Raw genomic sequence first — 24,404 nt, 5'->3', positions numbered from 1 at the left:
CCACCCACACATATCCCAATTCCCCTTCGCCGTCAGCGGGAATGCGGTCGACAGAAACAGGCAACCACGAGAACGACTGGCTCCAGAGATAATTAAAAAGCGGACAGCGGAGAAACCGTGCGCCGCGTAATTCATTCCCGAGCCCCTGCACGCGCTGGGAGGGGTAATACGCATCTTAGGCAGCGAAGCATAAACAACAAAAACGCTTCATTCATCCATGGAGTGAAAACAAAAACGCCGAGAAATATACATGTCCCTCCCTTCCATCTCACCACCCGCCCCAACAGTCACCGGCTACACCAATCAAGAGGTGCGCTTGCCTCACTTTTGGACGGGTTGCAGTTCCTCATGTTGGGAATATGCCGAGACGAGCGTCAGCAGCACCGGCCGAAGGTAATTGAAGAGTATTCGAGCCGCACACCCCTCCACAACTAAACAGCAGTTCTCACCGCTGCTTTCATTTTTGCCAGCAACAATCGTCACAGAGCTGCATTCACGTCTAGTCAATAGCGGCTCCTCACCGAAGGCATCCCCGACGGTAAATTCCTTCCCACCTACTCGAGCACCTGCACAGCCAATAACACTAAAAACACCCGAGACGACGAGGAACAGCCCCTTGAAGGGATCACCCTTTGCAATAACTTCCTCCCCTTCTTCGAACACGCGGGACACAGAACAACAGCAGGTGCGTAGCCTCGTCCACACATCGACTGCTTGAAGCAATGTGTTGTATTTTAGTGTGCTATAGTGTGCAGCCACACGGCGTGCCCAAACAGCACGCAGTGCGCCACAGTGTTCAATAGGAATGGCGTACACCACGCCACGCTCAACCTCTTGAAGAAGATTTTGACTAAAGAGTATGTCACCGTGTGTATCACCGAAAAAGTCACCACGACGCATCTCGAAGCCACGCGCTTCAGCTGCGGCGCGGATGACACCAGATTTAAGCAGAAATAGGTGAATGCCGTCGCCGAGTAGTCCCCTACTGCGCGTAATAACTTCCGTTGTGGACATCGTGCGAGCATACAGCACAAACGTGCTGACCTCCTCCTCAGACATCACATCACCTATGCCGGTCTCCGACTCCACAAGGCGCCTCAGCAATTGCTGTTCTTTAACGGTCTTACGATCAAGAAAAGGCATACGCCGTATCATATCCGAAGGTTCCTGCGGAAGTTTCGGCGGCTGCCGAGGGGTGGCAGCGTTTTTTTCCTGTTGTTTGTTAATGGCTGCAACGAGGTGGCAGGCAACTGCATCGGTATCATAGTGTACCTCTTGAATACGGGTATTTTCTTTCAGTAGCTCTAGAAAATGATGGGCAGCCAACGTTCCGAGTGGTTGGCCCCGTACATCAATCACTCGAAGTGACGGATGCGTCGCGGCTATTGAGCACAACGCAGAGATCACATCGTTCCCCTTCACACCGTCATACTGGTACGTGTCCGCGAGGAACAGTGAAGTGAGGTTCGAAAGGTCAAGAACTTCAAGGAAGGGTAACTCACGAACCACGTCTAATATAGCTAACAACCCACGAGCTCCCACATGTATACGGGCAGCTGAGCCGTCCCTCTCGTTATTTGCAATGAAAGGGGTCAACCGAAACACGCGATGAAATGCCAGTGGTGTAACCGACTCACGCTCTCTTTGGCGCTCCACCGTATCGCCCTCTATTTCCTGTAGATCTTCTACCTTTACGCCGCGCTGATGGGCCTCTTCCGTCACTCGCGATTGCCACGCCTTGTCATCCTCCGTGAGTAATGCAAGCATCTCCCTACTCGGCTTGCCAACGCCATGCGCACCGCAGCGATGCATATACAGCGCATACAGTTGATTTTGATCTGGAGCAAAAACAGTCCACATGTTTTGACGGCAAGTATAGATGGACCGAGAGAACGACTACAAGACGGGGGGCCTCCTCTAACGATATATATATATATATACGACCAGGTAACGGAAAGTACTATATTGAAAGCACCAGCAGCTCCAGGGGCCTGAGTTGATGGCAGGGGGCAGTATTCACAGGGGAGGAAGGAGAAAGGCACAAAAGAAATAGGATCACATGGGACAGTGTAGTGACGATCAGTAATGAATAAAACGAGAACAAAGGTCTCCAAGACAACTTTAGAGGTAAAGTAAAGAGAAAACGCAACCAGAGGGGACGCTACCGCCTCTTCAGGTATGGCGCAGCGCAATGTACACACGGGTGGAACATAACTAAGGAGGAGACCCGCTTTTCTGAACTCCTTTCTCCTTTTCTTTCTTTGGAGAACAAAACTCAAGCCTGTAAGGTCCCCAATCTACTTGTTCCTCAACACTTTACTACATCACCCCGCTACTCCCTTGCCACCATAGGACAACCATCCACAACATAGAAACTGAAGTCTGTAACTTCCATCGATTCGAATCGGCCTCGTATAGCATATAGGTCCCTCACCGACTCATCGGTGAGATCATTACCCCACAGCTTTAATGTAGTGATTGAGGCATTTGCCGCCAGCGACTGAGCGAGTGCGGAAATGCCGACTCCACCGATTGTGTTAAAGCCAATCTGCAGCTCGCGCAACCCTGGATGATTGGCGATGACTGCAGCAATTGCGAGTGCGCCGACATCCCGCAGCCGATTCGCCGTTACGTCCAGCGAAAGAAAGTCAGGCCTGTGCGCCAGTAGTTGGGCGAGAGGTTCACCTGAAGCTTGAGATAATTTGTTGCCTTTCAGTGAGAGTGTTGTTACCGCCGAGTCGCGCAGCGTAGAGAGTAATAATGCCAGATCACAATCTGCCATATTGAAGTGGCTCAACCCCAAAAACCGTAGTGTTCGGTTTTCTTTCAGGGCGAGAGAAAGATGCTCCACGACGTAGCTCACATCCATCGGGTTCGTCATGAGGGGGCGGCCAAGGTTCAACGTAGTGAGCGTCGTGTTGTGGACCAAACCTCTCGCAATGTGGACGAGCGACTTTAAGCCCTGGTCAGTTTGTTCGAGGTCAAGTGTCACCAGTTGGGTATTCTCGCTTTCCAGAAGAGTCTTTAGACATGGACCTGACCCACCGCCAATGGGATTGCCATTTAGTAACAGTGTTGACAACATTTCATAATTAGTTGCCGCCGCGGCAATAGCGTTTGCACCCTCTTCATTAATAGAGTTGTAGGACAAGTCAAGGTACTGTAGTGTACTGAACCCTTCTTTCATAGCTTTTGCCAAAGCGGTCGCGCCCCGACAAGTGATGTTATTGTAGGGAAGGCGGACGACGGCTACAAGAGAAATCTGACGGCAGGTTTCGCATAGGGCAGCGAGCTCCTCATCGGTTAAGCGGTTTTCAAAGTTCGCAAATGTGTTTCCACATAACTGCGCAGTGCCACCCACAGCCGCAAGAACCTCATTTCGCGGCTGCACGCCGAGGTTCGCGCAGGCGCGTACGTACGTTTCTTCCCACATTCAAGGCAATAAACCCTGCAACTTCTATATACAAACAGTGATATATGTATGCCCTATGCTTCTATTTGTTGCGTAAGGGGAAGCTGCTGAAAAAAAAAGAAGACGATAAGTGTATTTGCAACTTCAATTTTTCCGGTGTGGCGGCAGCAAGAATGATGGAATACGGAACTGTGAAATTAGCTTCGGCTGTGCAAGTAATGATATAAAATGATCTGGGAAGAGGTGTGAACACACACAATTTTTTTTTTACCACCCCGCTATAAAACAAAAACTAACGGGAATAATAATAAAAAAGGAAAGCTAAGGATAAAAATGACAGAAACTAGCAGTAGATCAAGTACAATACATCATGGTTGAAGTTTCTGCATCGAATGTGCCTCATCGCGCTGCACCTTTCATCTACGTGCACAGCATTTTTCACCCCTTCATTGGGAAGCGCAGTTTACTCTGAGACCGTCACTACCTGTTTAGGCCAACAACTCAGCAAGTGCCAGCAAAAGTTTGTTGTTGAACTCAGACGGATTATCTGTAAACACCTGGTGGCCTGCACTCATCACTGTGTCTACTTCCACCTTGAAACCCATGCCTTCCATTTTGTCGGCCATGGTGGTGCCCCGCTCTGCGTCCATCCACGTCTCACTTCCGTACAGCAGTACCAACGGTATATCTTTAGACAAAGATGATGGTAGTTCATCTTCCAGCGGCTCCTTAGCAGTAATGTCATGATGATAGCAAATCTTAAATAGTTCTTCTCCAAGCGGCGGCAGCTGCGCGTTGCAGTGATATGTATACTCGTAGAAGGTAACGGGGTCCGGCAGATAACCACGCCAGCGGTTTGCGAAATCCGGTCGTATTAGCCGGAAGAAAAGTGGACCCAAAGGACCAGCTGCACGTACGAGTGTAAGCGGGTTCATTCTATTAGCAATACTGAGGGCGAGGCGCCACGTGAATGGAACCCTTTTGGATCCAGATTGGTCCCTTCTGTTTACACCCCACGGATCCACAAACACTAACAGTCGCACACAAGATGGGCCACGACGCATGGAATAATGCGCCGCTATATAGGCACCAAAGGAGTGGCCAACCAAAATGACAGGAATTTTGAACCTCATCTCACCAAACCAGTCATCAAGGCACTGACAGAAAAAATCCAGTACCTCCCTCGGGGTTCTTGCAGTCACATTAGGCCGCATACTTCGGCCGAAACCGGGTAAATCGAGGGCACAAAGAATATAATGCTCAGAGAGAAACTCCCAATTCTGTGCCCAACAGGCTAATCCTCCTGCAAAACCATGAATCAGGACCATGATTTCCTTACTGCTGTTAGCAGCGCTCTGTTGCAGTCCCAGTGTCGTAATTGTGTTCAATCCAGCGACGAACCCCTGCCTATATTTTATGGCGTGCAGCATGCGTAATTCGAAGGATTGAAGCCGTGCGGCACTTGTCTGCAGCCACCACGAGGAGCCTTCTGGTTGCGGTACTTCATCCAAAAGCTCCGTCGGCGGGCGAAAATTCGGCGCGCTGACTGTCGCGCCCTGCATATTTCAGCTTGTACACAAGGGTGAAATAACCGTGGGAGAAACCGTGCACGCTTCCCCACGTGTGTCCTTGCGTTCTCGCTTTCCCTTCCCCTTGTTTTTTTTCCACTCTGTGAGGAACTTGCGGATTTATTGCCTCCCGTCCCCTCCTCTCCTAATATACTACACGATGCAAAGTTCTCTCACGGGGCTGCTACGTAAATTTTTACTTCCCGTTATATGGCATAGACTTTCGCATCAAATATTGAGTGAAGAAGAAGTTAGCCACACATCTGGGTAACGAGCAAGTGGTGTACAACATTCCTTTTCTCGGGAAGTGAAGGGGCGAGCAGCACTGTCAGCACAAGCACATAGGAGTGAAGAAAAGCACATGTACACATACGCACACAAAAAGTAGATACAGACGGGGAAACAGGCAGCCACGCGGTCATGCCAACAAAGATGACACACTTTGCAGAATTCACTCAAAAATACTCTCCTACAGTGTTGTTTTCCTCTAACCATCCCGGAAACCTGTCAAAAGTAATGCATTTCCCCCTTCTTTCGGTGCTGTTCCCGAATCAGATACACCCAGTTTTTTCACCTTCTGTCGGGACCAACACCTTTATTGATACATTCTCACAAGTTGTTGGTCATCCTTTTCACGAACTTTACCTCTCGTGCTTCAGCCCGCCACTCAAATCCCCTCCACTCTGTGTCGCATGGTTTGGCACCAGAGCAACTATTCTTCATCCAACCTTTTCTCTCTTTCTTTCTTTCCCATTCTTCCTAGGGGGGTTATTCTCTCCGTTAGCCCTCGCTCCGTCTAACTTGGTCAAGAGCAACCACCCGTATAGGATGTGGCACGGTTGTTCATTAAGAGGGCCATGATGAGCCCATAGAGCCCAAGCGCCTCAGCAAAAATGAGCATCAAAATCATTGGGACAAATATCTTTTCTGTCTTGGCGTATGCAAAACAACAAATGTCACCCACAATACCAATAGCATAACCACTCGCCAGAGAAGCAAAGCCGGCGGCAAGACCAGCGCCAAGGTGCATGAAGCCGGAGAACATTGCGTAGCCCGACAGCTTGAGGTTGTTGCTGATAATAACTGAGACAATAAGGCCGTATATACCAAGAATACCTGCCATGACAACAGGCACAATGCCACGCATTACACGTGATGGTTCCACAATGCCGAGATGAGCAACGGCAACGCCAGATTTCGCTGTACCGTAAGCGGCCCCAATGTTGGAGAGCGCCAAAGAGGCAGCCGCACCCAGCATGCCAAAGAGCACCGCCTCTGGTTGACAGGTATCGTCACTTAGCATATGGCTTCACACGAGAGAAGAAGCAAACAGGAAGCAAAAATATATATATGTAGGAAGTGTCCAACTCTGCTCACTCACCTCCAACGGCGAGGGTGTAGAAGCCAAGCAATAAAGGAAACGGAAAGCAACAAAGGAGAAGTAATGATTAGTTTCGTGTAATTCTACAACGGAAAGCACAACCGGTATTGCTTTCATCAACCAAGGCAGTCACATGGTGTCCATTTAAATTTACCCAAGACAATCTTAAAGGGAACAAAACAAAGGTGAGGGACTCTAAAGGCTCACCAGATCGTAAAAACCCGCATATTCGTCCTCATCACTCCAAATCATTCAAGATACTACTCTGTGTTCCACAGTGTCGACTCACAGACTGCGGCAGGACGTCCAACTGTTCCCCTCCCACACATTCAGGTCTCCGCTCCTTTGGCAAGACTCGCGTTAAACACCGCTCAACCACTACCGGAGTATAAAGACGAAACGTTTTTTCAGCTACACGAGACCGACTAATCTTCTCCACTACACGCATACCACTCCGTACACGACCGAATATGGTGCAAACGTTATCCAACTCAGGTTGCGGCCCAAGAGTAATAAAAAAAGCGCCACTCTCAAGGACAGTTCCAAAACAAGTGAGAATCCCTGCACCAGTGTGATGCAAATGATTATTCTCCTCTCTCCCTACCAGTTCACCATACACACTAAATTCTGAAAGTCTGCACTCTAACAAGAATGTGGGAACCATTCTGTCGAAAACAGCACCATCAAGTTGACCACTTTCGGCAAATCGGCGAAACGACTCGGCAGCACGGGGTGCAAAGGTATCATAAAGCTCAACAGAAATAACGCCCTCATTGGTGATAATCTCAACAACTTGGGACATTTCATTGACCACCACCTTCATCTCCAATTCACTACGACCTAACAAAGAAGATAATAAAACCAAGAAATACCCCTTAATTTAACTTCACTCTATTACCACAGAAGAATACAAACACAAATCCACACACATAGAAAGGAAGCACGCACGACACCAAGGTAACCACGTATACGCTGAGCTAAAGTGAAATACCGTTGAGTAACTAGTGGAGGACCAAAGAATCCGAGAGGGTGGCGGGTTTCAGTTGCCAGTAGTCAAATATGTCTTGTCTCGCTCAAGTTATTGTCAGTATTGCAGAATACGAAATGACATCATGTGTAAGTGAAAGAGAAGAAACAAGAAAGGAGAAAAGAAGGGAGAGAGGAGGTGGAAGCGGCGGTCAGACACGGGGGACAATAGTCCTCATGGTGTAATACGGAGATATTGACATTGACTCACTTACGTCCTGTCTGTAATCACACCGTCACTTAATTGAAAACGGGGCGGGAACATTTCATGCCTCATTGATCTCGGTTGGTTTAGTCGGTATGGTCATATCGTACAATCACCTGTAGCAAAGACATTACGTATAATCACTGGCACATTTTCTTACATCCGATGAGTGTGGCGTCAGCTGAATATCTGTCATCACGATACGGCACATAAACAATGTTAAGACACACTCCTCCTCCTCCTAATTTGTTGTAAAATTAGGTATATTTTTAGAGAGAAAAAGTTGGAATGTAACAAGATGCGTAGTATAAGGTTATTGTTGTACAGAGACAAAAAGGACATACGACACACCATGTATACACATACACACAGACACAACACATGCAGTTCAGAGTGCATAGCATTATGGGGGAATATCAGTGCTGCGAGAGCATGTCAGCACACCACTCGTTTCCCCTAAGTCACAAGTTCCCATCAATATACTTGGATCCAATCGTGAATTGCAAAGGAGAGAAATATATTCGTCCACATAAACACTATCATCAAAATTATTGTCTACGTCTAAGGACAAAATAAATCACGTAAAATTGTTTGTACAAAGCAAGATAAAATTTATTAATGATTCAAAGAAGAAAAAAAGGAAAAACAAAGGGTGGTATTAATGCCTCATCGATGAGCACAACAAACAACAACCGTTAATGTACTCATCGTTACTTCTGTAGGTTATACCGAAAAGAACATGAAGAAAGAGGTGTTCATCACCGCACAAACTGAAACACACCTGAAATGGATACATCAGGTGACAACTCCATTACCTTGATGTCGCTTGTTTCAGTGCTTACTTTGCTTAGCAGCTCATTGCTATACTTCGCTGGTACACCGGGAGCAGTAGCAATGGTAATGTGCGGGTGTACATTTTGGCATGGGAATTCGTTATTGTTACGAATTTCAATTGCTGTTGCCTTTGCGTCGGACGCGATACGGACAGGTGCCACCTGGATGGAAGTACCTTCCAACGTTTGTAACTTTTTGAAAAGTTCATCGTCTTGTGGCGGTTTCCCCCCAAGATAAATTGTAGTTATGTGAAATTCATCCTGCATATTTTTGCCCTCAAGGTAATCTGCAGGCACAAGGGATCTGACCGCGGCAAGATCATTTATCATAATTGCACCGAAGATCATCGGTTTCTCACCATCATGTAGTGGAAGTGTACAAATCCGCTCAAATCGATGAGCATCAGCAGGATCTGAAGGCTTTGGTGGATCCGCATCCGCTTGTTTGCTCTTAGCAGACAATTTAGAACCTCCACAACCCATCATCAGTCACCTTGTTGGACTTTCTTGCTTAAAATTGCGTATAAAGCGGTGTCTATATAATTGAGGCAAAACATAATTTATGAGTAATAAAAGTTAAAATTCATGTGAATGCACAGACGGGAAAGATAACACACTTACACTGGGGAAACAAGTGAGTAGTGTTCAGTGACAGATTAAACATACCAAACATCAATTGGTGACCAGGGATAATATATACCCGTGAAAATGAAGGTGTAGGTGCAGTAACTTCTTTGAGGCGTTTCCCACACCACGTCGGACAAAAACCGTCAGGCGCATTCGAACCTCATTGCCGTAAAACAAACACTTATCTTCGATGGCTGTCCCACTCACTGGGCATTGGTACACGCTCAGTGTGTTCAGTTGTTTCCTTTCATTTCAGTGCTCTCCCGTAGCAAATATTTGGTGCCCTTCGGTTACTTGTGGAAAGCAATGCCAAAACACATTTTATTCTGCCACACCAATAAATGTTTCATAGTAACACAACAATGGCACACAAGCAATAGGTAATAAAGTACATAAGTTAAACAAATCCTGTATAATAAAGTCTCGGAAAATAAGATCAAAAAAACATCGAACACAACGAAAAAAAACAAACAAAACAGATATCAAACCAAAGCAAAGCAAAAATATCTCTCCCACATGTTGTTTGTATTTTGTCTTTCCCTCCTCTCCGTATCATTTTTCTGCCTTTTCTTCATTCCCCTCGTATCGTCCCTATTCGTTATTCCAATGTTCATCATCTTCTTTGAAAGAAAAAGTCAATACCGCAATAATAAAATTCAAATGAAGGGAATATAGCCCCAGATGTGGATAACAGTAAACCAAAACCTCCACACGCAAATATCTAAAGGTTATCAAAAGGAAAGTAAGAAGGGACAAAGGCAAGTAAATTCGTAAAACAAAATAGCAAAAGTAATAAAGTAATGAAGCGCAGTACCACTAACTCTTTGATCGATCAGAGTAACAGCAACTGCCAGCACACTTACAACAATTCATATGTACTCTTGTGAAACCATTGAAACACAAGGAACAGGGAAATACTCACCAGTGCATGAAACGAAACTCGCCTGGGATGGTGATATCAGGTGGCAGATCGGGAAGTTTTCTCGCGCAAAATATCTTAATCTTTCCTTTCTTGGTTACATCATCAATATCTTCCTGTGTGGCATCTGGAGCAGTTGCAACGAGGATATGCGGGTGTGCGTCCTGGCAGGGGAATTCATCATTATTACACACCCCAATGGCGGCGACTTTTTCATTCATCACAATATGGGTTGGTTTCAATTCGATGGAAGTACCTTCCAATTCCTTCAACTTCTCAAAAAGGCCTTCATCCTCCGGCTTTCCATCATCGAAGGAGAGAGTAATTGCACAAAATTCATTATGCACCTTCTTTCCCTCAAGGAATTCCGGAGGTAAAATATCCGAAATACACTTGGGGTCGGTAACCCTAATTGCTGCAGCAGCAACTGGCTTATCCTTGTCATGTAGTGGAAGTGTGCAAAACTGCTTAAATCGAGTAGCATCAGCAGGATCTGAAGGATCTGAAGGTTTTGAATGTTCCGAATGCTCTGAAGGTTTTGGTGGATCTGCACCCACATGCTTGTCTTTGTTAGCAGGAGCTGAACCTCCACAACCCATTATAATTCACCTTGTTGGACTTCCTTGCTTAAAATTGCGTATAAAGCGGTGTCTATATAATTGAGGCAAAACATAATTTATGAGTAATAAAAGTTAAAATTCATGTGAATGCACAGACGGGAAAGATAACACACTTACACTGGGGAAACAAGTGAGTAGTGTTCAGTGACAGATTAAACATACCAAACATCAATTAGTGACCAGGGATAATATATACCCGTGAAAATGAAGGTGTAGGTGCAGTAACTTCTTTGAGGCGTTTCCCACACCACGTCGGACAAAAACCGTCAGGCGCATTCGAACCTCATTGCCGTAAAACAAACACTTATCTTCGATGGCTGTCCCACTCACTGGGCATTGGTACACGCTCAGTGTGTTCTTTTGAGCCTCGTGATAACAATAAAGGTAGGTAATGGGAACATCTTATAGCTCCGTGGACGTTATATTCATATATACGCTGAGCTAAAGTGAAATACCGTTGAGTAACTAGTGGAGGACCAAAGAATCCGAGAGGGTGGCGGGTTTCAGTTGCCAGTAGTCAAATATGTCTTGTCTCGCTCAAGTTATTGTCAGTATTGCAGAATACGAAATGACATCATGTGTAAGTGAAAGAGAAGAAACAAGAAAGGAGAAAAGAAGGGAGAGAGGAGGTGGAAGCGGCGGTCAGACACGGGGGACAATAGTCCTCATGGTGTAATACGGAGATATTGACATTGACTCACTTACGTCCTGTCTGTAATCACACCGTCACTTAATTGAAAACAGGGCGGGAACATTTCATGCCTCATTGATCTCGGTTGGTTTAGTCGGTATGGTCATATCGTACAATCACCTGTAGCAAAGACATTACGTATAATCACTGGCACCCTCACAAGTATTTAACGTACCCGTCTGCCTTCACGAGTTGTTTTGTAAGAAGTATCACTACCATTTTCTTAATGGTGAATAAGTTTTTTAGTTGTAGTGGTAAATGGTTGCGGTTACAGTGTACTTCTTCTGGGGTAGGTTGTGTGCTGTTTTTTTTTTTACTTATCACATGCAATTTATTTTCTTTGTATCATTCCTCGTCTGCAAATGGGTCAGGTACGCTGTATGTATGTACTTCTCCACTTGCCGTACCTGCGCTAAAACCTGCACCGTCATGCGTTATTGTAGTAATTCTTGTGTCACCATCCACTGTGAACGAATGGAACATTTTGATTTCTGTAGCAAACGTATTTTGATCGAATCCTAACAATGGCCGTACTGTCCAAAAAGAAATGGTTCCATCCTCGTGTCCTGCAAGCAAGATGTTGGTTTTACTATAACTTTCAAAGTTAATGTATTCTGCTGCGCAAAAATGCTGTTTGGGGCCATCAGCCGCTGCGTCGTTGTTCGCGGGAGGTGCCGTTGTTCCCTTCCTTGCGGTTGTGGCCGTGCTGGCTTTGGAAACGCTTGCCACACCAAGAACTCTGCCGGTGCTTGACAACTGCACAATATGATTGTGAGTAGCAATAAAGTAACAGTTGCTTTGCTCGTCCCGAGTAATGTCACGGATAGTAGAGGACTCGTCCACAACATCACTGATATCAAATTTGAAGCAGAACATTACCCCAGAGTGCGCAACGTGCCAAAGCGACCCCCGAGGACCATCTTCACATACAACAGAAAGGTGACCACTGTTCCACATCTTCAAGAGTTTCACAGGCGCGCTATCGTCGTTTCTGCATGCATTGAGAATCGACATAATAGTAAATGGAGCCGTTGATGTCACACGGCTGCAGATAACCACCTTTCCATTGGTGGTCCCTATGCATATGATCCCCCCGAGTGATGAAGTACACATCGTTGTAAGTTCCCCATATCCTTGATGCCAGACATTAGGGAGAACGCATAGAAGCGTCGGCTTGCCGTATTCATGGCAAGATAGCTCCCTAGTGACATTACTGTAGTGGCAAACCTGCATCGGCGTCGTTGGAAGTATGAGGCTGAACCGAGTGGACGCGATAGCACTAGAGTCCACGATGCGCAACGACGTTATAGGCGTGCAGCAACGCTTGTTACCCCATGGATAACACACTGACCTCCACCTGACGAAGAGTTTCCCCGCTTCGTTTATGAAGGCTTGTTGGGGGGTTGGCCCGTATCGGTTGTCGAACCTGCGAGCATGGGCACGGTTGAAAAGTTGCCGAGGTGTCTGCCCGAAGTTCGCCGCTGTTGCCACAATCGCTTTGCAATCCTCCTCACTGGAGGCTTCGGCGATGGCTCTTCCAACGGCTTGACCATACGAAAGGTGCAGAAAGACGTTGATAGCATCCACTGCTCCCCTTCCGCGCTGTTTGTTTCCAAATACGAGGTCAACCCACTCGTGCAGCTTGCCACTGACGACGTCACTCTCCAAGGCCTCTGCATGCAGATGAACAAACCGCTCCACGTCACCGCCACACCATTCAGGTAGTACGACATCCCCCAACTGCACACCGTCAAGGCGCACGCCAAGGTCGATCCTACTCTTGTTCATGAACATCTCTGGAAGACAAAAAAATTCAGGGACAAGCTCCTTCACATCACCGACTCCACCACAGCTGTTCCATGCCTCAGAAACACTATGAAAAATGCGTCCAGCAATGTCAAGTCGGCCCCCCTGGTACCTAACAGAGCGCTGCGTGAAGGGCTGAAGGCGAATTAAATAATACATTACCACTGCACTGCTGCTGTAGTGAGTTCCGTGATGGAATGGGGGTTGAGACTTATCAAACCATTGCTCGTACCGATCGCGTAATTGCCTCTCCTTCGCCTCATTCAGAGCACCGATCGGCTTTGCCAAGTCCCTATAAACACCTGGGTCCCTTAAATCGATCGTAGAACTTTCATAGTCGCTAAGAACCCACGGCATCACAGGGTACTGACCCATGTCAGCCACCGTTCTCCCAGCAATGTCGTTGAGCTGGAGCAAATACATGCGGTTGCTGATTCTGCGCTGCTTCCATCGTTCTCCAAGTTCAGACATCCGAGACTCCTTTTGGGAATACGTCTCCATATCCGCTTGTGGGGCTACACGCGACACTGCAGACATGATTTCCTCCTGTTTTGCCCTCGAAAAGCAAAGTCTTTCATCAAGAGCCGCGATGAAACACCTGTCACCGTTTTCCAGTTGAAACTCCAAAGCAACGGGACGGTGCTGAAAAAAGCGCTGGTGCACTTTCAGTATACTGCCTGTGGAGAAGCGCCATGTGAACGACGGAGAGTTTGGCACACGCGACTCAACGCATATCGTTCGGAAGCAGCAGGAATGGCGGGCAATTTCCAGTTTTTCTGTGTTACCCCTTTCTGATAGCCACGGGAGAAAGTTGCGGTTATCGCAGGAAGGCGAGCCATTGTCCAGTGATAAAGTCCCCCATGCGTCCCGGGGATTAAGAACCCCGATGGAGAAATCACCGCTCGCCGAAAACTGGCTATCACCAACGATCACAACCTCCCTTGGAGTCACAGACATTACGCTAATTGAGCACTCATCACCATGAAGATAATACACATTACCGACAAAAAGGACAGGGTTGGTGAAGTGGGAACCAACAATACGAAGAAGAGCCGCGGGCACACTCGCCCGCGAATGGGAACTGACGGAGCCATCGTCACTTGCAGTACTTGCGGCAAGACGACACCTAAGCGATGGATAGCGTATGTGTGCATTTGTCAAATTGTGGAGTAAATCAAAAGGCACGCCACAAGGATACCCCACGGCGCCACTGGGGTGAAGGTGCAAAGTGCCCGGTTTTTCTTCCATCCCATAGTTGGGGAGTAGCTGAACTTGTAAATGTCGGTGCAGTACATCGCAGCACTCAATTCTGCGTGCCAACAACGTTGTGTCCACAAAAGTTGAGGTATCAGTAAGTTTCGACCACTCTTCGTTCATCGCATTGCACTTCACTTTGCAAGAGCTCATCAGGTCTGCACACTCACGGTCCCTCTGCTCCACCGCACACGCCGCCCAGCGGCGGTCCCTCTTCTGGAGAAATGTTTTTCTCAACGTCATCTGAGTCCATTCGTCTTTGCATAAGCTTTGCTTGAAATTACTATGATCTGCCATTACCCATGCAACCAAATCCCCCACTCCTCCATCAGTGGATTCCGTGAGCATGTAGAAAACGCGTGCAGCTTTCTCCTCCGTATTCCAAACCAAGCGAAAGAAGGGGACCTCCCTGTTGGCAACCAAAAATGTGCGCCACAAACCAACCAACTTTTCCATATTAACGGAATGCCTGTCCACGTCTGAGGCTAATAACACCTCTGAAATATCTAACAACCTATGCGTGGTCAACCGAAGAAGCTCTTCAGACGGAATCCGGTAGCCGAAGACACCAATGTGCTCGTCGTGCAGAGAATCAATCACCGATGCTGCGGACCGAGCATCTCTCCCGCAGCTTACTGAGTCCATTAAAAGAAGTAAGCACTCAGAAAGAGATTCACACAAATCTTTGACTTGCTCGGTGTTAAGATGTAACTTGAGTAAGTGCTGCAAAAACTTCGTCACCGCCATTGTGGGGGTAGCGGCCCCGCTTACCAACCGATCAGCAAGGTACTTCCCCGTGGCTACCATGTTGTCAAGGACGCACTGGCCGGTCTCACCAGGTTGCTCCTCACGAAGCATATCCGTTAGAGCCTTAAGACAAAAACAACAAACCGCCACACAGAACATATATCTTGCCCTGAGTCCTATGCCGCTTGGGCAGAGAGCAAGCGCCCGTTGCAGCGCGAGCACGAGTTTTGGCGGAGAACGCACCGACTTCCTACCCGTCACGAAGGGCTGACATTTGGCACTACGTGCGTATCGCTTGATGTGCGCAACAAATAGCGCACGACAAGCATTGTACAGCTCACTTTCTGGTTGATGCAGTAGAGCATCGAAATCACAGTCCCGTGCCTCGGTAGCCGGTGAGGTATTAGGGCCCCGCGCATCACAGACTAGTTCCTCCCTCTCGTCGTCACAGTCATCGAAGTCAAAGCCGCCTGTGCCAGAGTAGCCTCCATCAAAAATATCTCGATGCCCAACAGTGGTTCCTAAACCCTCTACCACGTCAAGAAGAGGCAACGGCATATTCCCAACGCTCCCCACATCCTTGTCCATAGGCAATGCGGGAAACAGACAAAGCAGCGCCATATCCATTGGGTTGTATGATTTTTGTGAAACGTACATAGCCTTCGAGACGCGGCGGTCGCTCGGGTATCTGCGCGCAACCCACTGCAAAATGGCAACTACAGTCCGCCTCATCTCCCCGTGATCAGCCGATTCCCTCTTTGTGAACGAAATTCTATTCGCGCCGTCGTCGGGTATCTTCTGTCCCCGACGCAGCCGTGCGCAGAACACAACCACAGAGATGTAGCACCTTAGTTGTGACCGTGCCCTACAATGTTCAGCGGTGGCAGCTGCGCCCATCGCAGCGTAGAATGAAGCGCATGTGATGTGAGGGTAATTCACCGCCGCGTCAGGTCGCAGCAACAACGAAGCACTCCTACCAAGCAGATGCATAGCAAGTTGCAAGAAGGACGGCACTGTCCCTTCAGAAGTGGTATACAATTGGTTTAGCAAAGCATATGGAGGTTTCTGTTGGTCCCAGTCGCTCCCCCAGAAGCCACTGATTAGGACAATCAACAGGTCACTCTGGTGTGCGTGGTGACGCAAGTTTTCGTACAATAAAGGGATGACGTCTCCGAAGCGTCTTCTAAACGTTTCACTCCGTTTGTAACAAAGAGTAAAGAGGTGCATCGCCATGGTTACGGAAACTGGATGTGCCCACTCACTCGTCAAAATGTGAAACCAGCACTGCGGCATTGCGTGCGACAGGGCCTCAGCAAACATTAGTCCCTCATTGTGGAGACTGACACAAGCGCCACAGAGCACTTTCAGCAGGTGGTTGAGCACAACAACAACTATGCACTCGAATGCTACCAGTGGTATCTTGGACACAAGGCGCTTGGCAACGGTTAGCACATCACGCTCCACGGGAACTATAGACGCACATAAGTTGAGAACCTCCCGGAGCGCAACAGCATCGCCTGCGATGCACTCAATGTACAGCGCAATGACAGCAACAGCGGATTCTAGTACCGGGGGCCATACATACTCCCTCACAAGTCCGCATATGAAACCGTCAAAAAAACTGGAATGTTGCAAACGTAAGGCATTTACCGCCCTAAACGGGTTGCTCTTTTGTAGGAGTGCAGTAAGATGAAACAAAATACGTTGTTGACACTGCTCCGGGAGAAACGAAGTAACTTTCCAGTTAAAAAAGACGTCCTCAACCGGTACTGTGTTATACACGACGCAGTGCTCACCTGTGGATTCCTTCGCTGCACCAAGACCAAAAACTGCGTCCACCCCGTCCGTAGTAGCCAGATAAACCTGTGGCCGTTGCTTCACTTGCAGAGTTACATAATTGATGAATATTGCCACATTGCCGTCACTTACCTCCTCCGCCTTCCAATAATACGTGGCAATTATTCTCAGTGTCGTTGCTGCTATTCTCTGCAGAACAGCCATCTTCGCGTCAGCACTATCAAGCACGTTTTTTGTGTTAGGCATTGTAACCTCATCGTATGCACAGGAGATTACACAAAGCCAGCGCAGCCACTCGCAGGGGACGTTATGTGAGATAAGCACCTTGGTTATGTTTCCACCCGTAGCCACGGGCTCGCTGTGTGAGCCGTGTAATAAAAAGTTCGTCACTCCATTTCTCCCCGCAGAGTCAGGGACCACCCACCTCTTATTGTGGAGGGACTGTAACTGGGAGCACTCGACCAACTCCGCGTTCTGCACATGTAATGATAATATCAGGAATTCTGCAGGAAACGGAGCGAAATTAAGCGCTCTTGAGCTAGTAAGTTCTTGAAGCTCCCCATGGGCAGCGCTAGCAACTAAGTACCGCAGCGCCTCTGGTCTCAGCAGCGGCAACTCCAGCGGGCACCTCTTCGCAGCCCTCAGACCTGTGAGCGAATACGGGTCCACACAAAAAAGCGACATTACTTCCAATTGTGATAAAGCTGCATTAAACAGCTGAAACGACACAAAACGCTGCATGCAGCCCTCAGAGCTCCCTTCGTGTGAAAACCCCACGGTGCAAGTGAAATCATAGGTGCTTTCAGAGAGAATCCTTGCCATAAATGAGGGGCCTCCAGGGTACGGAAGGAATGTGTGGGACCCAGGTACGGTTATATCGGTCTGAAGGGTGCGAACTCCATCGTAGAACGCCGTCACAGTGGAGGAAAATAATCGGTTGCATAAAAAGCTCACTACTACGTGCATCCACTGGCCTGGCGGAATGAAGGGAAGGGTGACAACTTGTTGCGCTTCGTCCGCCGGGGAAACTGCAAAAATGACCTTTCTTTGCATCGTGTCAACCGACAATGACACTTTCGTAGAGCCCTCAGCGCCCGGCCAGAGCAACTCCCAAAGCTGAATCATCGAACCCGTATCCGTCCCTATGCATGATTCCCAATACACCCACACAGCCGTCGTGAAGCGGTCGTTGAGAGAACAACCCTTTTGCACACCCCGCAGCACCCCATGCAATGCGCCGTTTCCGTACCATGTGATATAATCGTGGAATTCATGCTGCAAACCTTCCCCGATTCTACCGTATGCTAGTCTCTCCCAGATGGCTTGAGCGTTCGAGACATCTTCAAGTGTTAGATACTCCTTCGAAGACGAAAGCAATGCGAGCACATCCCTTCTCGAAACATCGGCCACGTATGGAAGCAGCTCATAAAGTTTTTGTTTCACCACCGTAGAGGTGAACGCGTCGTCAACGAGAGGTAGGCAGCGGCGGTGGAGCATGCCAGATAGGAGCTCCATCAAGTTTTTCTGCCAATCGCCGGATTGATTTCCTGGTTCCACTATCCAACGAAGAAGCACACCAAAAGGAAAGGTGTGCTCGAAGCGGCAGGACAAAGGTATGGAAAACCCCCCCACTACTTCACAGCACAGTCGACTGCCCGGCGTCATCGTTTTTACAGTTTCTACACGCATAGCATCGGCAGCAATCAAGTTTTTTGTGGTGGTGTAAAACCCTGTGGCAAGATCAACCAGAAGTTGGACCATCCAAGGGGTTCTGACAGCATCAACATAGTGTGCGACAATTCCTCCAGCTTCACTCCACCGCAGGTGCGACAACAACAATGCCAACGATGTTCCAATAAGATGCGCATCCTCCTCAATGCAGGTACTTTGGTCCAGGTAGTGAAGCAGGTAAAGGCACACGTAGATGTCGTTACTTCTTATCGCAGCCCATGCACCCCGTTTATCCTGCAGCAGGTACACGAATACACACAACAGGATGGAAATTTGTGAAGGCCAGGGGCTCTGGCCGCCCATTGCCCTCAATTCGCTAATAAGAACATCCACAAACTGCCCCTCGTTGAATACCATTGAACAAAAGAGATTCCGAAATGTGACTGCTACTTCCCTTACACCATCACCATGAGCACGCAACAGCAGAAGCAGCACCTCGTGGGGCCATTCAAGCCTTGCCAGTAGTGCTACCAACGGTGCGGATGCGAGTGCCGATCTCACGAATTGCGTCACCGCTGCCAGATATGAAACTGCCTGCGGTTGGACCCAGTCGCTTATCGATGTCACCTCCTCAAGCGTCCACTTGAAGACGCTATGCAGTGTTTCTACCTCAGATGCATGACTTACTGCCGTTGAATAAAAGCTAAGAAACTCTAGCACAAAAATCTTCACCTCAACCACCGCTTTGGATTCCTTCCTTAGCACTGCTGCAACCGAGGAAACGGTCTCTGAGATGGCAATGCCGCGCTTTACGGCGGTGAGCAGCAACTGCGTTACACGTTGTAGTTGACACGGTTTGAGTAATAGGAGATTTTCGGTGCATGAATAGAGCACAAAGCGGACCAGCTCCTCCTCCACATCATCAAGACAAACCAAGTCAAACAGAGGGCGAGCACATGCCTCTATAGCCATTTCTTCGGTTGCGCAAACGAAAAAGCTCGTTACGCATTCCACAGCCTCGCGACATGTGATAGGACTACGCTTCGGTGATCCAGATGCACCAACGGAGCTTACAAACCGCTGTATCGTGTTAACCTGTGACGGTGTGAAGACTGCAGAGAAGAAATTAGCCACACCTTTCGCAGTTCCCGACGATGTTGTGGCCGAAGGCGGCCCGCGTATCGCGGAAGCTATTGAACAAATAGACCGAAACAGCCTCTCTGCGTGTTCATAGCGCTGAGCCATAGCACTTTGAAGAGGGAAAAGAACTGAAAACACAACCCCGAAGTCTGTAGTTTCCACTTCCGGGTGGCCCAAGACACTACGAACGCTTAGCAAACTTTCGATACAACACACCAAACATTCCAAAAACGCACCTAAATCTTTCGCAGAGGGCATAAACGAATGGGCCAAATGAAGCGCCCGTTGAAAAGATGCGTCCTCCGCGCTGAACTCAGCTTCGCCCACTGAAAGTCTGCTCAAATCTGCATCTGGTAAAAACATCAAAGCAATAACCCCCCGAGATGCATCTGATAGTGCTGCACTTCCTTCGAAGTGATTAGAAAGCGTGAACTCAAAAGTACGAACAACTGCGCGGAGAAATACCCAGCGGCGATACTCATCCAACAACAGCCGTTCTTCCCTGTAGTGTAGGAACAGCCGATGAACGAAGCACATTACAGCAACAGCTGTTGAAGCAAGCTCCAGGTAGTTCGGCTGCTTCCTTCCGTCATCAAGCAACACTTGCAAGAGTACATCGTATACCCTCATAAGTAGTGCTGGAAGTTGTTCATCGGAGGTCATGTGAATAATATCCGTAACGCGCTTTCTCCATTCCAAAGTTGTGCTGTAGAAACTTTCCGTTCCTAGGAGTGTCAGTGTAGAAAGGGCCTTTGCGAAACCAGGACTCTCCGCCAGCATGGTGACACCCTCACGCACATGTGCGCCGAAGAGAACAGACTCGATAAGCGACGTAACCAAACAAACAAGCGACTCGATAAGCGTGGCTCCTGTGCCAAAGTATTTTTTGAATGGCGCGGCGCCGGCATTTGGGCACTCAGCCAGGAAATGTTCCAGAAACAAGCAAAGAAGCTGAAGACGGCGGTCTGCTTGTTTTTCCTGCAACACCTCATGAAGCTGATAGAGAAGCGGGGTGGCACCTTCGCCACCACCCACGCTTCCGTCTGCACTTGACGAAATAATAGTTGGTGGTACCTACTAAACAGCACAGATAGAAAGTAAATATTTAACGGAGAAACTTGTGTTAGGCGAGCCAGAGTTCTGAAACGTTCCATGAAGACCCTCTCTTTTTGGAAGAGCGTTCTTTCACGGCCGAAATAAGGATTGCTCGGGAGGACAAGAAGAAGATGGAAGATAAAACCCCCGACAACGAAATGGATGTTATGAAATGGAGGGGTAAAAGCCGAAACCGCTTCCAAACGATCAGCGGGGGTCGTCTCAGGTAGCACTTCTCACGGAAAGCCAAAATATTGGGTGACAGTCTATGTAGAAGATGCGCAGTAGACGTAAATATTTTCGGCGTCGTCTTTTGTGTTAATCCAGAGACAACTTTGCCTTCAGGGAGCTTTTCGAAAAGGCAAGTACCACTTTCCACGCACTGCCCTTACATGACCACTTCTGGTTCGGGGTGATTTTGGGTAATTTCCTTGTTTGGAAGCACTTTAACACCATTCAGGTACTTTCCATCATCCACACGGACATCCTCACCAAGTACCGTATCGTTGACTATCCTGCACCACGAACCAATCCTTCCATTCCATCCCACGATGCTGGACTCTATTAGAGTCCCGCGACCAACAGTGCTGTTATCCAGTATGGCGGTACGCTGGATGCGGCAGCAGGGCCCAATGACGCAACCTGGTCCGATCGAAACGTGCGGACCGATAACGGATCCCTCACCAATTTTCGCCGTGGGGTGAATCATCACACAGCCCTTGAGCACGTAGCTCCGATCGGATACCCTGCGCTCATCACAGCTGAACCCCACTTCGGTCGACGTACCAGCAAGTGAATCAAGATACTTACCCATACCTTCTATGTAGTCCTTTGGCACACCGATATCCATCCAAAACCCCTCAAGGTGAAAAGCACTTAGTTGTGAATCGCTTGCCATCATTGGAAACACTTGTCGCTCGATGGACGTCTTCTCTAGCTTGATGCGGTTAAGGATGCTTTTGTTAAATATGTATATGCCGGCGTTTATCCTGTCTCCAACGAACTCGGGGGGCTTCTCCACAAATTGCTTGATTGCACCCGTGACCTCGTCGTGCACCACGACCCCATATTTTCTCCAATCCTTCACCTTCGTCACCGCAATGGTTCCTTCCCTCCCGTGACTCAGATGGAAATCGAGAAGCTTCTGAAGCGGAAAAGTGCAGATAACATCGGCGTTGAAGACGAAGAACGGTTTGTCGTCCTGCAAAAGGTACTCCCGAGCAAGAGCCAGCGGCCCAGCGGTGCCAAGTGGCTCCACCTCCAGGGAACATACGACGGAAATGCCGAGCTCTCGTGCCCATTTCTGGGTAACTTCCGCCATCACCTCTGACCGATAAGCCACCGCTAACACCACCTGTGTAACGCCAACGTCACGGAGTGCTTCCAGTTGCCGGAGGGTTATGGATTTGTTACAGAATGGTACCAAGGGCTTCGGTGTGGTAAGGGTTAGCGGCCGCAGCCTGGTGCCATATCCTCCAACAAGAATGACGGCCCTCATTCCGGGGGAACAAAACGGCCGTTCAGTTGGTATTTATTTAGCCCGTTCGTCCTATAAAGCCTTCCCAACCCAATTTTAGAATTACCTCACCTTATTAGACACCTACCCTTCTGCTTGCCTTTTTGTCACTTTACCTGCAACAAATTGCCTCACTTAGCTCACCGACTTGGGCAAACAGAAGATAAAGACAGAGTGCTGGCAACAATTATGTGGTGTGTATCACCCACGCGAACAAAAGTATGCAGTTACAGCAGCAAACGCAAAAGCGCTTGCAAGGAAAGGAAAGCATACCAAAAGACTGGGGAACAGTTCAGATGGTGATACCATCAGGGGGCTAGTCCGAGCGTAACCTTCATGTTGGCTCTGCTGCCCACCGCAGGATGACTGTATGATCGGGGAAAGAAAGAACCAGAACTATCCCATCGATCACGCATCGCACCAGGCTCTATTCGGTCTCCGTTCCACTTATCGCACAGAACATGTCGCACCCCCTCCCTCCAATGCGTAAGCGTTTGGTCATACAAAACTACATGTCTCAACACTTGGGGGCAATACACCCAAGAAAGGAGCATACACGCATTACACCAACAACCTCAATGGATGTGCTAACGCTTGCGCGACACCCCGTATGTGTCGCACTTCTGTAAGCGAACGTAGTGTAATGCTGCGCGGCCAACCGACTTAATTGGCCCATCACCCCCACACCTCCACAAACAATGGTGAAGTCAAGCGACCGCATCGATAATCTGACAGTTCTCCATCAAAAGCGCCGCACACTGGGGAGGCTTTAGTTGCCGGGTTTTGTGTTCCTCCAAGGCAGCGAGCCCCTTGAAAGCTTCTTACAGTTCGGGTACCGAGGAGAACAAGCGCAGAACGTCCAAACCGGAAACAAAGGGTAACGAGGGTAACCTTTTGCCCTCAGAATCAAATTATTTCACCTTCGCTACTGTGTTCCATCTAGCGACGATGAGCACCACGTAACGGATAATCCAGCTACTTCAATAAATGCCCCAGTGGCTTCCTCCACCTCAGTTCGGCCACGGTCAGAAGTATGTGTGAGAAGAACAACATGCAAAATGGCAAGGACTGGGCTGCCGCAGTGCCGCAGTGGGGATACTGCCCAGACATAGCAATGTGGCCGGTCGTCCCCCTTCCCCTTCTTTAGAACGACACATCCGTTTCTAGACAAAGTCTCCTTCACGAACACGCCATTTCCCAGATAGAGGTCAAGCATCACCACGGTAACCGCAAATGCAATCATGCATTCAATTAGTTTGGTGATCACTACTGAGGTCGGTTATAGTGGTGGTTATGAGGTCGTTGGCCCCGATACCCTGACCCCCTTCCCCCGCGGTAGCCTAATCCTCTTCCCCTCGCACGCCCAACATTTCCCCCACGATCCCTATCGAAAGAATCGGAGAGTGGCCCAGCTGCCGCACGGGCCCCTGCTGGTGTGGAAACACCAAACCGCAGGGGTTGGAATCGTGGCGCGTCGCTTCTGCTCTGTTGGATGAGTACCTCCTTTTTCAGTTGTTGTACCCCACCACCGAGGGGCACAACACAATCGTCTGTCATTATAATAGCACCATTTTTTATTTCGGCACCTTCCTTTACGAGTAGCTTTTCCCCGGGAACTGGTATGGAACGAAACACGCTGAGCGTAGACAACTCAACAGCGGGTACCTCAGAGTGCCCATCACTTAGAACAAGCCGCAGAAGACGTGTTTTGAGGTTTTTTTGAAAAGCTGCTGTCAAGATCGGTTCCTCCTCGCTTGCATCCAAACAGGGCCGCAGCGGCTGAGTCACGTCCCTGGAACTGCTCACCTGCAACACTAAAGAGCAGGGTAGAGAGTTAAGCTGCAAAAGAGACACACGAGGAAGTGTGCATACATCCGTAATATCCTTCAGGTTTTCGTTAAGAGCCATCTTGTAAATAAACTCCGCTGTAGGACTAGGGGTATCTACGCAAACTCGTTCAACAAACCGCGTGCACACAGCGATGTGGTAGCGAGTCCGCACTTCCTCGTGGAGAGCCGCCATCGCCGGGACGTACTACAGATATTGGGGGTAAAGGCATGCAAAGAGAAGTTATTGAGAAGGGAAGACATATTCAG

At 48.5% G+C, this 24,404-nt stretch overlaps 10 protein-coding genes and 8 non-coding genes across 18 annotated transcripts, besides 2 other annotated features; all 18 read right to left on the bottom strand.

Moving 5' to 3' along the window:
* Window positions 1-24,404: part of a sequence feature (sequence corresponds to BAC RPCI93-26N11) that runs on past both edges of the window.
* On the bottom strand, window positions 322-1,860 carry Tb927.8.2130 (hypothetical protein, conserved; the record flags this gene model as incomplete). The annotated part of the gene is made up of 1 exon (XM_841953.1): window positions 322-1,860. The coding sequence occupies one exon, from the start codon at window positions 1,858-1,860 to the stop codon at window positions 322-324; it is 1,539 nt and encodes a 512-aa protein (XP_847046.1).
* On the bottom strand, window positions 2,333-3,433 carry Tb927.8.2120 (hypothetical protein, conserved; the record flags this gene model as incomplete). Its single annotated transcript, XM_841952.1, has 1 exon — window positions 2,333-3,433. One exon carries the CDS (start codon window positions 3,431-3,433, stop codon window positions 2,333-2,335), a length of 1,101 nt encoding a protein of 366 aa, XP_847045.1.
* Window positions 3,901-4,974, bottom strand: Tb927.8.2110 (hypothetical protein, conserved; the record flags this gene model as incomplete). Its single annotated transcript, XM_841951.1, has 1 exon — window positions 3,901-4,974. One exon carries the CDS (start codon window positions 4,972-4,974, stop codon window positions 3,901-3,903), a length of 1,074 nt encoding a protein of 357 aa, XP_847044.1.
* Tb927.8.2100 (vacuolar ATP synthase 16 kDa proteolipid subunit, putative) lies at window positions 5,786-6,283 on the bottom strand (the record flags this gene model as incomplete). The annotated part of the gene is made up of 1 exon (XM_841950.1): window positions 5,786-6,283. The coding sequence occupies one exon, from the start codon at window positions 6,281-6,283 to the stop codon at window positions 5,786-5,788; it is 498 nt and encodes a 165-aa protein (XP_847043.1).
* Tb927.8.2090 (cyclophilin type peptidyl-prolyl cis-trans isomerase, putative) lies at window positions 6,600-7,184 on the bottom strand (the record flags this gene model as incomplete). Its single annotated transcript, XM_841949.1, has 1 exon — window positions 6,600-7,184. One exon carries the CDS (start codon window positions 7,182-7,184, stop codon window positions 6,600-6,602), a length of 585 nt encoding a protein of 194 aa, XP_847042.1.
* Window positions 7,398-7,479, bottom strand: Tb927.8.2089. The gene has a single exon (XR_002990111.1). It is a non-coding gene; the product is annotated as a C/D snoRNA, TB8C3C3 (small nucleolar RNA).
* Tb927.8.2086 lies at window positions 7,537-7,623 on the bottom strand. The gene has a single exon (XR_002990110.1). It is a non-coding gene; the product is annotated as a C/D snoRNA, TB8C3C2 (small nucleolar RNA).
* Window positions 7,658-7,740, bottom strand: Tb927.8.2083. Its single transcript, XR_002990109.1, has one exon. It is a non-coding gene; the product is annotated as a C/D snoRNA, TB8C3C1 (small nucleolar RNA).
* Tb927.8.2080 (hypothetical protein, conserved) lies at window positions 8,351-8,911 on the bottom strand (the record flags this gene model as incomplete). Its single annotated transcript, XM_841948.1, has 1 exon — window positions 8,351-8,911. One exon carries the CDS (start codon window positions 8,909-8,911, stop codon window positions 8,351-8,353), a length of 561 nt encoding a protein of 186 aa, XP_847041.1.
* Tb927.8.2075 lies at window positions 9,154-9,218 on the bottom strand. Its single transcript, XR_002990108.1, has one exon. It is a non-coding gene; the product is annotated as an H/ACA snoRNA, TB8Cs3H1 (small nucleolar RNA).
* Window positions 9,480-9,555: a sequence feature (T-rich).
* On the bottom strand, window positions 9,971-10,570 carry Tb927.8.2070 (hypothetical protein, conserved; the record flags this gene model as incomplete). Its single annotated transcript, XM_841947.1, has 1 exon — window positions 9,971-10,570. One exon carries the CDS (start codon window positions 10,568-10,570, stop codon window positions 9,971-9,973), a length of 600 nt encoding a protein of 199 aa, XP_847040.1.
* Window positions 10,816-10,880, bottom strand: Tb927.8.2068. Its single transcript, XR_002990107.1, has one exon. It is a non-coding gene; the product is annotated as an H/ACA snoRNA, TB8Cs3H1 (small nucleolar RNA).
* Tb927.8.2066 lies at window positions 11,092-11,173 on the bottom strand. Its single transcript, XR_002990106.1, has one exon. It is a non-coding gene; the product is annotated as a C/D snoRNA, TB8C3C3 (small nucleolar RNA).
* Window positions 11,231-11,317, bottom strand: Tb927.8.2064. The gene has a single exon (XR_002990105.1). It is a non-coding gene; the product is annotated as a C/D snoRNA, TB8C3C2 (small nucleolar RNA).
* Tb927.8.2062 lies at window positions 11,352-11,434 on the bottom strand. Its single transcript, XR_002990104.1, has one exon. It is a non-coding gene; the product is annotated as a C/D snoRNA, TB8C3C1 (small nucleolar RNA).
* Window positions 11,628-20,477, bottom strand: Tb927.8.2060 (hypothetical protein, conserved; the record flags this gene model as incomplete). Its single annotated transcript, XM_841946.1, has 1 exon — window positions 11,628-20,477. The coding sequence occupies one exon, from the start codon at window positions 20,475-20,477 to the stop codon at window positions 11,628-11,630; it is 8,850 nt and encodes a 2,949-aa protein (XP_847039.1).
* On the bottom strand, window positions 21,181-22,290 carry Tb927.8.2050 (mannose-1-phosphate guanyltransferase, putative; the record flags this gene model as incomplete). The annotated part of the gene is made up of 1 exon (XM_841945.1): window positions 21,181-22,290. The coding sequence occupies one exon, from the start codon at window positions 22,288-22,290 to the stop codon at window positions 21,181-21,183; it is 1,110 nt and encodes a 369-aa protein (XP_847038.1).
* Tb927.8.2040 (hypothetical protein, conserved) lies at window positions 23,575-24,330 on the bottom strand (the record flags this gene model as incomplete). Its single annotated transcript, XM_841944.1, has 1 exon — window positions 23,575-24,330. The coding sequence occupies one exon, from the start codon at window positions 24,328-24,330 to the stop codon at window positions 23,575-23,577; it is 756 nt and encodes a 251-aa protein (XP_847037.1).

The sequence above is a fragment of the Trypanosoma brucei genome, chromosome 8, assembly GCF_000002445.2.
Source record: "Trypanosoma brucei brucei TREU927 chromosome 8, complete sequence".
NCBI classification, from domain to species: Eukaryota; Euglenozoa; class Kinetoplastea; order Trypanosomatida; family Trypanosomatidae; genus Trypanosoma; species Trypanosoma brucei.
This window is presented reverse-complemented; position numbering and strand designations above follow the sequence as displayed.